The sequence below is a fragment of the Lygodium microphyllum genome, chromosome 3 (assembly GCF_053477565.2).
Source record: "Lygodium microphyllum isolate KBCC chromosome 3, Lygodium_microphyllum_v1.1.10, whole genome shotgun sequence".
Lineage (NCBI taxonomy): Eukaryota > Viridiplantae > Streptophyta > Polypodiopsida > Schizaeales > Lygodiaceae > Lygodium > Lygodium microphyllum.
The window spans coordinates 55,921,035-55,932,570 of NC_141137.1; the positions used below are offsets into that span (position 1 = coordinate 55,921,035).

At 41.8% G+C, this 11,536-nt stretch overlaps 1 protein-coding gene across 3 annotated transcripts; it reads left to right on the forward strand.

Annotated features, from left to right (window-relative positions):
* Positions 1 to 384: 384 nt before the first annotated feature.
* LOC148038364 (uncharacterized) lies at positions 385 to 2,522 on the forward strand. Of its 3 annotated transcripts, none has more exons than XM_087671103.1 (2): positions 385 to 526; positions 1,155 to 2,522. In XM_087671103.1, the coding sequence occupies exon 2, from the start codon at positions 1,162 to 1,164 to the stop codon at positions 2,239 to 2,241; it is 1,080 nt and encodes a 359-aa protein (XP_087527229.1). In that variant the 5' UTR covers positions 385 to 526; positions 1,155 to 1,161; the 3' UTR covers positions 2,242 to 2,522. The 3 variants fall into 3 exon arrangements, with proteins under 3 accessions (XP_087527229.1, XP_087527212.1, XP_087527218.1); XM_087671086.1 differs by having other exon boundaries at positions 407 to 526; positions 1,142 to 2,522; XM_087671092.1 differs by having other exon boundaries at positions 465 to 526; positions 1,139 to 2,522.
* The last annotated feature ends 9,014 nt before the right edge of the window (positions 2,523 to 11,536 follow it).

An 11,536-nucleotide genomic window follows, 5' to 3' on the forward strand; every position in this document is an offset into this window, starting at 1 on the left:
TGTGATTCCCACCGGTTGCAAAAAAAAATTATGATAGAAAGCTACATCGATCAAAGATGACACTTCTGTATGAAACATATGTCTAACAACGCTCTCACTTACTCTTCTCGTGCATAGCGTGGCTTGAGACACAAAGTGTCTAGTAAAAGTGACTGCATAAAAATAAACATGAGTAAATATATTTGTCTTCCTTGTGGGCAGTAGAAAAACGAAAGCGGAAGAATGGGTAAAAAAGCTTGCCACCGCCTTGGGTCAGCATGCTGGACAATTACTGGGAGTGAAATAATAAGTATTTTTGGTAAGGTAGAAATTAGTAATAATAATAAAATGACTACCAATTGAAGTACGCAAGTTGGGATCTTTTTATTTTTCATTTTAAATTCTTATTAATCAAAATTGGATCGACTCAACAAATATATATAAAAAGGGACCCTCGCAATTCTCTGCTTCTGTTTTCTGTGCTTGTGGTGTTTGCTGGGACTCGGATTTCCTGATCACGATCGAGCTCGCGCACACGGGCCCCGAGGTATGGCTTCCTCCACCTTCTTTCCCTGCTTATTGAATATGTCTGGCCTCCGCCCTGCCCTTAGATTTACCAGTAGCAGGAATCAACATCGCAAAAGGAAGACAAATTTCCCCTTCGTCCAATCTTAGATGCGGTATCCCTTGCGTTTTCCTGATTTTTCCCGATTTGATTGTGATTATTCAGGGATGAGTTAAACAGGAATTTTATTTAGATCTGCTTGATTTCTGCTACTTGCCATCATTCTCTTGAATATGATGCCATCTATGCCCTGCAGTGTTTGGTCTTGTGTATGCGTATCTTGAGGCTTGAATATGAGGCCATATATCGACTGCAGGGTTTGGTCTTGTGTATGTGTATCTGGAGGCCTGAACATGATGCCATCCATACGCTGCAGTGTTTGGCCTTGTGTATGTGTATCTTGAGGCCTGTATTTCTCTGTTGCTTTCCCTATTTCAGCATGTGGTGTTTTCGTTGCTCTGTCAGTCCTCCTGCCTTTCATGTCTGCACCACCATGTTTCATGCTTTTAGAGTCCTCAAGCAACCTCTGTTCAGCTGCCTGTTCAGTTTTCATTCATCACATGCTTGATTTTGGTTTTCTGCGCATTGATCCAGTAGGTGTTTTGTTAAGCTCAACCATGCCTAAAGAAAAGAGTAGCCGCTCGTCCTCATCCCAGAAATACAGAAGTCATCCATACGCAGATTGCGAAAATGACCATGCTGATTCAAAGAAGAAATCTTCAGAGGTTGGGACGAAGGATTGGGAGGATGCAAAATGCCCTATATGCATGGACCACCCTCACAATGCTGTTCTTCTGATATGCTCCTCGCATGATAAAGGGTGTCGCCCATACATATGCAATACTAGTTATCGACACTCAAACTGTTTGGATCAATATTGGAAAGACCATTCAGGAGTATTGAAAAATTGTGAGTCCAGAGAGTATGCTTTGGATAACCTGCATAGGAGGGGGTTGAACTCACGAAGTAATCAAATAACAGGAAGAGGCTCCACTAGAGCAGGACCTGGAGGAGCACAATATTATGATCACAGACTGGTTCCTGTTGATAGCTATGAGCCACATACATCAGATCATTCCAGGATTCATTCATCTCAAGAGAAAGATGATGTGAAGGGTTTGGTGTGTCCACTTTGCAGGGGCAAAGTTTATGAATGGAAGGTAGTTGCTGCAGCTAGGGAGCATCTCAATCTCAAAGCAAGGAGCTGTGCACAAGAATCCTGCTCATTTTCTGGAATCTATGAAGAACTGCGTGCTCATGCCAGACGGGAGCATCCATTTGCTCGACCTTCTGATGTGGATCCAGCTCGGGAGAGAGAATGGAGGCGTCTGGAACGGCGAACTGATGTGGGTGATGTTCTAAGCTCCATTCGCTCTGCAATGCCACATGCAACTGTCGTAGGAGATTATGTCATCGAGGATGACTTGGAGAATGACAATGAGAATGCAGACTATTTAGGTGGCCCTCCGGAGTGGTGGACAATTTTCTGCCTATTACAAGTCTTCGGTGCCTCTGATGGTGCTGGAAGGATATTACCCTCTCGGTTACGAGATCATTCCCGGGTGCGTAGCAGAGCAGACTCCACAAGGACCAGTCCGCTGCACCGTAGCAGAAGCACAGAAATTAGTTCAGCTTTAACTTGGCGACGCAATCGGTTTCAACAGCAAAGAAACCAGCGTAGGTCTTGGCGCTCTTAGCAAAACGGAAACCAGCATAGGTCTTGAGACTCTAGCAAACAATGGCAGGCCTATGGTATGTACATTCAGCACCAAGCAATGTGGTGGCATCTAAAATACCTCTCCTCTGCACTACAGTTGAAGTTGCTCATTTTATGAGCAATTTTGAAGTTATTCTTTTTGTTCTGTACAGAAACAAAGTCTCTTCGGGCTCTGTTCAAGTGTCCTCCCTAATCTCTTTGTTGGACTGGTCATTAAATAGACCTGCAACTAGCAATTGATAGCTCATGTGGTTACCTCATTGACTGGGTTCTCAGCCCTTTGGCGTTGGTGGTTTTTGTAAAACATCATCAGTAAAATGTGCATGTTCATTGTGTTAAAGATGTGATGAGTTGTTTAAATATATAGATGGAAAACGGTGTGCTCATTCTGAAGCGCAGGTGTTTAACAGAAACCTCAACCTCTCGTTCATCTGCCAACCCAGCTGCATGTTTGAGGCATGGAGGTATTTAGTTTGACCATTTTTCTAACACTGGATAATTCTGAACTGCAGTAGAATGTTTAGAACCCTTGCTTCATATTTTCTGTGGTTTTATTCAACTTTTTCCTGTGTTAACACCCATGCTAAACCCACAAGATGCAGAACTGAGCGCTCTCTTTTATCCACTAGCTCAGCAGCATGTCCTAAACGGGGTATGAAGCTATTTACCTTCTCTTGTTATAAATGGTCTCTCTTGTAGCAATGTTGCTGTATTTTTTAGCACAACAGATAAAATAATCTGAATTGCCAATTATTTGGTCAATTGGCATTTGGTAGAGGGTGCACAGTAGTACATGCGAGATATAAAAGGGCTTCAGACTACAGAATTTAGAAACTTAACACAAGTACATGTATAGATGTAAAATATTATGATGTATTCTATGCAGACATGCAAAAGAAATTCCCATTATTGAACTGCTAATTTAGAGAGATTCTTTGAAAATCGTTTGATTTTCAGGACTTTTGATATTATTACGCAGTTTGAGGCTTTCAGTGAAATGAACATCACAAGGTACATATGATACCTACCTGTTCATGTACAGGCTTTGATGCAATTAGTGTTAGAATGACTTAGCATTCTGAGAACTTGCATACCAACCAAAATGCAGGCACTTACTTTTGGTCAGTTATTTTTGGTGTGCATGCAAATGGTGTTTTGATACCCATAAGTGAGTCCTCCACTATTCATCTTCCCTTCTCTCAGTTGAAATGCTGGGTACATTCAAAGTTCCTATTGGAACTTGCCCATAGTTACATGGGATGGCCATTTTCTATCTTCCTGTCTGCATACTGTTCCAATCCCGTCCCCATGTTACAGGGGATGGCAATTCATGTTCTTATTCTTGTTCCCATCCCCCAAACCCATTCTGTGTTAGTATGATTGGGAGAGGTCTTTTCAACATTGGATGGCAGAGAGCACATGTTGGTCAAAACTGTCTGTTGTAAAGAGCAACTTGACTGAGGTGGATTAATTCAGCTCTACCAGCTAGAGCTTTTATTAGGTGACTGCTGTGTGCACAGCTTTTTGGCAGTTTTGCACTTGGACCCCAGTCATACCTAAGGCAGTAGCTGTGAGGATAGACTAGTGTTTGCAGAGAAACAGTGTCTCCAAGATGGCTAACTTAATGGACTCATCTGTGATACAACAGATGCCGAAGGAGCAGAGGGCTGTCCAGCAGCTAGTCTCTGCGGGGAGCAGGCTGAGGGAGGTGTCCTCTGGAACAGGTCCAGAGTGCAGCAAACCGCTAAGCTTGATGTTAAATGATGAAGATGAGTGCAAGCAAGAAGATGCAAAATGCAGTGGTCTCGGCCATGCTGAGGCTGATGGGATGCCTAAAATCAGCATAATGCAGCAGCACAATGCAATGATATGGTCATTCAAAATGCAGTCTCTAGCTCTTGGACCAAACGGAGAGGTAGAGAGGTAGGGGTCATGTGTAGCGGCAGTAGGATGTGTTCTTTTGAGTTGCCTAAGAGATTATCCTAGCAATATCAAGAATCCGGCCAGGTGTGTCATAAAGGACTATGCAGCGGTTTGGAATGATTGCAAAGTTGATGAACTCTCCTGTGGAACTTAGATTTTTGTTTTGTCTTATAACATTTAACCTGGCTTATTAGTTCTTACAAAAATGTGACAAAACTGTCATTGAGGTTGTTGATGTAGAGGGTATGATGAAGTAGAGGGGAAAATCTTGCAAGGAGAGTGGTAATTGCATGGATCTTCGGATGAGCAATGCAAGCTCGTGTCAATGAGGTGAAAGGAAACATGCTATATGGCCACAATCATAGTTTTTCACCCATTCCAGGTGCCCAAATCACAAAACCCAATGTTATGCAAAGGCAACACAATAAGGGATGTGCTCATGCAACAAGATTTTACATGGATATCGCCTTTGTAGGGGAATTATTGACCTGCCCAAATGTCCTTTTTATATTGTAAGGATTAACCATGGATGTGGATATTGGAGGGGAAGTTGAAGTCGGCTAAGGTGGCAAGAACCTAGTGCAAAAGACCTAGAAGCAAAGTAACACTTCAGGTGGAGGAGCTACGTCAGTGAAGCAACCATTGTGGTAGCATTAATTTGTGCCTTTGCTCAACCTGTAGAGGGAAAGCCTTTATGCCTATCCAGGCAGTAGGACTCAACTAGAACATGGAGGCACCAAGGGAAGGCCAAAATACTTGCCTCTAGCCCACCAATCTTGGATTGATGAATATTTGCAATGTTAGTCCCTAACTAAAATACAAGCCTTACATGTAAGTACCATAAGAGAGACTAGAACTTGTATACAAATACTTAATATCATGATGAGATTCTTTTGTGCTAAGCTAAAGATACAAATCTAGGCTAAAAGGATGTCATGGAAAAAGAAAGGATCGTTCGATGAAGGTACTTAGTGTAAATGTAGTTAGGTCAATGGGCTTGACTCAGTTAGGCGAAAGAGCTACAAGAAGAATGAGCTACACTAGCCTATGAACAAACTAGCCTAACTTATCCTAGAGGATCTAGAGAAATCTAACCTAAGGGTAGGACCATCATTGCAACATCCTTTGGTAGGTTTATGTCAAAGGAACTTATGTTGAGTGGGTGAAGTTTCATAGATCATAGGTGCATTGTGCATCCTTGGAAGGGTGATTAGATGGACTTGAGTAAGGTCTAGATGAGGTCCACACAGCCACAATCAATGCCTTTGAATGTCATGAAAGTTTACGACTCATGGGGTTGTCCATAAACCATAGCCTTGGCTTTAGACGTCATGAAGGGTGTTGATTGAGAGATTACCACTTGGTTGTGTGGGCACCAAAAGTAGTAGGGAGTATAGGAGGTGCAGGAGCAGAACATCTTATCTGCTACTATTGAAGGGTGTTAGTTTGACACTTGTGGGTGTGCTTGGCTAAACCAACCAACCTTCTCAAACAGACTGGCACATAATCTGATTAACTAGTAATTGCGGCTAGCAATAAAATTCAAAGAAATTGAAATAAACACATCATGAATTAATAATGGATTGCCAATCGCTAATTGGCCCCAAAATTGATGTTGCTTGTAATATTTCTTTAGATTTTTATCCTTGGACTATATAGTACATTGGAATTGAACTCTAACTAGTGAGAAGAGTGAAGACCTTACCTTAGATTTGAGAGGGATTGCTCTCCAAGAATCCACTCTTCCCTAGTCAATTGGTCAATCTCTCTACAAATTTAGGAATAAAGGGCGACAAAAATGACCAAAAGCATAAATCCCCTAACTACCCCTTCATCTAATGCATATTTGGGCACAAATCTAGTCTTCAACACTTGCATGCTAGTCCTTTTGACTTTAGATGGGCAATCCACTTTAAATATGTTGCAATTTCTTAGATTTATTTGGCAACCATGGCATTACAAGCAATACATCACATCTATCCAATAGTGCAATAAAGAACTCTTCGTTGTCCACAACATTGAACATGTATGTGAAGCTTTTCGATGTGGGCATTATTGGCTTTGTGTGACCACGACATGTTGTATCCACTTTTCCCATCAATTTCAGCTCATCCTCTATAATACCAAGTCTAGCAATCGTGTGGAGATGAAAATACCAATGCATGCCAATTTTTTACTTTGTCTCATGTGTGTTATAACTCTGTAACATCATCATTTGGTTGCTCATCGAGTATATCTATCACCAAAATAGTAGTAGTTTTGGGCCCTTTATCCTTTGGATTACCTTTATTTTCAACATTTTCAATTTGTTGCCTATTGCTTAAGTTTTTAAAACGATACCCCTCTTATTCATACACAAAAATTTATTTGTCGCTAATAAATTATTTGCATTCTTCATCACTTTTTCAGGTACTACTTTATTATCTTTGCCTCTAGTATAAAAGTAGTCCTTCCTTGTTTCTTAGTCTTAGAAGTCTTCTTTTGGCTTCTCTTCATTCCCTTTGAATCCAAAAGGCTCTCCACGCAATAAAGCATTAGTTGTATTTGCCATTTTTATAAGTTGAGGCATGTTGTTCATTGTCGTCTCAATTAAAAATTTCTAATTTCCATAGACAACCCACAATAATCTTGTTCTATTTGTCCTAAAAGAGGCACTACATAGTATGAGGTAACCCGCAACAATGCTTCCCAAAGTTTTTTAATATATTGCTTCAAAGTTTTGCACTGAGAAGTATCAGGCTTATGCCATGTAGTCATAGCATCAACCTAAAAGATACTAGTCCGCCATGCTAATGCAAACACTTGCTTAAGTCATCCATGTGGATGATGCTCTACCTTGTGTAAGAATTGATGTTTGCCATTGCAAAGCATGACCCCTTCATAAAAGTGGTAGCCTTATGAACTTTAGATGATTCGTGAAACTTTTTCTTAAATACGCAACATCAAAGTGCTATATGAAGTCAATGACTTTAATTTGTCTTGCACAAAAGGGTATATTTGTTGCCTTCCCATCATGACCAACATTAAATATAGCATTTGTTAGACCAACATTGATTTCATGAGCCTCAAACATACCAAGAGTAGTGATTGCATTATAAAACATACTCAATTGTGCAAAGGGTACCATACCAATATGGCTATGCATTGGATTATGCATTCCATTAGCCATTCCTGCTTACATTTGACCATGTATTCAGTGTATTCTAGGTGCCCAACAATAAGATACATACATATTTGTCCAAAAACATTGGATAGGCATTTCCAAGTTTGTTGTACATTTATTGTCCTTACCCCAATGGCAACATTTCAATTTGCTCATTGTTAGCCTTTGGTGCCTTGTGAGGTTGGACTACTTTAACTTTTCTAAAGTTTTATAAGTTTTTTTCTTTTTGTTCTTATATGAATGCACAAATTTAGCAAATCAAGGATCTTCTATAAGTTGACACAAAATTTCAATAAATGCCATGAAATGTGCCTTAAAATGAGCATTAGAATCCTCCTTTTCTTGATTTTCAGCATTAGGAGGCCGTGAAGGACTTCCTAATCAAAACCCACATTTTCAACATGTTGTTCATGCTAAAGGAACATTCCAAGATTGAGCTCCCATTGCCTTATGATGAACTCAAGTCCCCTTTGAAGATAACAAAGGTGAATAAGAGGACTTGTGAACTTGGTATGCAATTGTACATAACAATTCTTGAAATTCAAACTCTTGGAAGGTTGATAATGTGGGAAATAGGAGGACTTGGTGCATAAAATTGAAGTAAATAGGGAGTTACTTGTTGAGAAATAGAGTGACATGATTATCATTTGACTTGGGTAAGCTAGTTGTGGCAAACTTGATGGGTAGTCACCTAAATTTAGCCAGCTGAACTTTCATATCATTCCCTTCCTTAATGGAAAACTCTTGGAGCTCATGATCGAGATTGATACATCAAGTATGGTATCTAATTGTATAGTGGTTAATGAGATGACTCCAACAATCCAATTGCAATTGGTATATGGAATTCTAGTAAGAGTGCCTACGTTAACTCAACAATGACCATAGCATTTTGACCCTTTCATTGGTGGACAAGAGTAGGGTGGGTAAGTTAAGGAGTGTTTAAACCAAGGACTAGTTCCCAATACCAAATCCATGTGCTCAAGAACTTATTGCATGAGGCTTGATCAAGTCATGAAGTTCGACCTCTTTAAATGAGTCATATCATGACTCCTTGAAATGTGTCTTATAAGTAAATGCATTCTTGGTCGTAGCAATTGGCATATGCATGTTGAGTGTAAGATAGGGAAGGTATGGATAGAGAGTGGATTACACTTATCGATTTGCCCCAAAGTTCCGACTATGTAACAATAAAGTATGCACAGTGGATTAAGAAAGAGTGTAAAGAGATTGACTAGACATCTGTGGCCACTATATGAGTAACCCAAGGAGGAGAGAGAGGTGCACCTTAAGCATAGGATGGATATCCATGAGTCAAAGTGGACAAGGGTAAGTGGTGCAAATTGCAAGAGGGGGACGTTCAATGCATCATTGCCATGAAGCGCATGGTGCTCACTTGCAAGTAGATGGATGTAAATCTATAGATGACATTTTGTTACTCCAGCACCTAGAGTACTCACTCACAAGAGAGGACACCCAACACAACAATTTGGAAGCACAGGGGTACTCACTTGCAAATAGATGGGATGTAAATAGTGTGCAAATGGCATTTTGGGTATTCGAGTGCCAAATTGCAAGGTGATACTCATTTGTTGTTAGTAGGGAAACCTAAAGAAGGTCTAAAATACAAAAAAGAAGTATCTAAGCTAGCATGTGGAAAGGGAGCTTGGAGGAGATGAATAACCTAACCCTTAACCTCTGTTAAAAGACCTAGAAGAAGATGCAAAGGTAGGTTTTAAGGCCAAATTGTGAAACGAATGAGGAAGGAAGAGGAAAGAGAGTGTGAGAGTGCGCAATGGAAGAATAAACACAAACACTAAGGGAGAGAGAGAAAGAGAAAGCAGAGAATGAAGTAAGAAAATATGCACTGACAATAATGAATGCTAAATACACAACTAGGGACTGATCAGCCCCTACACGCATCCCAAGGGTCAGTGAGGGCACCAGATCATAGGCTGGAGGCGATAGCACCAATGTTGGAGGCTAGAGACGATAGGCCAATGTCGGAGTGGGAACGGAGGAGTGTGTCTTGGAATCTGTAGAAGAAGTGAATAAGACTGACAAGGGAGGCAACTACAAATAGTCCCCCCATCATAAAAAATTGGCCGTCTTGCCAGAAAACTGGCCAACCTACCCATTAAATGGGCCGATTGCATACAACTGGCCAAGACAAGCTAAGACCCCCTCTCAAATCCTAGGAGAGTCTGAAGGCCTAACAAACACATGTGATGAAGCAGAGAAGCATAAGGCAAAGGCTTCGTGAAGAGATCAACCACATTGTCTACCGTGGGATAGTAGGCCACCACCAGCTCCGAATCCATGATCCGCTCTAGAACGTAGTGGTACTGAACCACCTCAATGTGCTTTGTACAAGCATGAAACAGTGGGTTTCTCGCAAAAGCAAGGGCACTCTAGCAGTCGAACATAAGGCCCGATACTCAGCCTCTATAGAGGAAAGTGCCACATTAGGCTGCTTCTTGTTGCTCCAAGAAGAGACAATGCCAGAGCCAAGGGTGAAAGCATAACCTGTAGTGGATCGTCTTGAATCCACATCACCTACCCAATCAGAATCACTCCATCTTGAAAAAGTGACCCCCTCTCTATACATGATCCCATATAGGATCGAGTTCCCTACAAATACCGAAGGACACGTAAGGTTGCCCTCCAGTGATCCTATGTAGAAGTCTTCATAAAAGAAAACTACAATGCCATCACAAAAGAAATATCCGGACGAGTGTGAATAAGCCAGATGAGAGAGCCAACAAGGCACCGGTGGTAAGGGGTAGCATCAGTAAGGGGAACTCCATCTGCCACAAGTTTGGACTCAAGGTCCAAGGGGCATGAGATAGGCGGACACTTGGCCATACAAAACTTCGAAGGAAGCTCAAAAATGTACCTGTGCTGCGAGACAAAGATGCCCTGTGCCATCTGTAAATCTCCAATCCAAGAAAGAAGTGAAGGATCCTCAGATCCGTCATGTCAAACTCTTGCCATAGAAGAGACTGGGTATGATCCACCTCCTAAGTATCACTTCCAATAATGATAAGATCATTCACATACAAGATCAGTAAAACACACAACTTGAAAGTAGAGGTTGGGGTCATGATCAGAGCGCTGAAAACCACTCTGTAGAAAGAAGTGGTCAATCCTCCTGTACCAAGCACGAGGAGCCTGCTTTAGGCCATAAAGGCCTTCCACAACATGTAGACATGATCCTCCTTCCCCTGCGCAAGAAAACCGGGAGGTTGGGAAACATAGATCTCCTCCTCAAGGATGCCATTCAGGAAAGCTGACTTGACGTCCATATGGTAAACATGCCAATGGTGGTGAGCTGCAAGAGCCAAAAGAACGCGGATGGTAGACATTCGAGCAATAGGAGCAAAAGTATCAAAATAATCCAATCTTGCCAGCTATCCAAAACCCTTGGCAACAAGCCTAGCTTTATGCTTGTCTAAGGAACCATCAGCGAGATACTTGGTCTTAAAGACCCATTTTACACCTATCACCTTCTGCTTCTTGGGACGCGGTACAAGCTCCTAAGTCTAATTGCGCTCGATGGAATCGAGCTCTACCTGCATAGCCTATCTCCAAACATCCTGTGCAAGAGCCTCCTCAATAGTTGAAGGCTCGGAATCCTGAAGAATTTGTGACATAAGAGCATATTTCACACAGAGTGAACTATCCTGCTGGGCCTGTAATTGGGCTGATTTGCATGGACCTATAGAAGGAGCAGGAAAGGAAGTAACACCTGAATCCTTGATAAGATGGCGATATCACAAAGGAATCCTAAGGGACTCCTCTTGCTACGAGGGAGACCGGGGAGCCTCCAACACCTATAAAGCACCTGTTTGGGAAAGAGACTCCCCCTCACCAAGGGAAGGTAGGTCTCCTCATCTGAAGAAGGCTCCCTATTAAATGATTTTTTATCCCTAGAAGACTCCTGAGAGGAGTCAGAAGGGGTGAAAGTACTTGAAGGAGGAGGAAAAGGAGGGGGAGTAGCCGATGACGAAGAAGGGGTGTTAAGAGGTAATTTGGAAGGAAAAGAGGGGAGAGAAGCTGGGGGAGGATCGGTCGATGACGAGGAATCACCTGGAAGTGAACCATCAATCGGGTCCTCGGAGGCCGTAGCCTCATCGAAGATCACATCCTGGCTCACCTCAATTTTCCGTATCGTAAGGTCGTAGAGCCGATA

What these genes read in the sequence shown, in the direction of transcription:
- LOC148038364 (XM_087671103.1), top strand. Translation starts at nt 1,162, where the DNA reads ATGCCTAAAGAAAAGAGTAGCCGCTCGTCCTCATCCCAGAAATACAGA.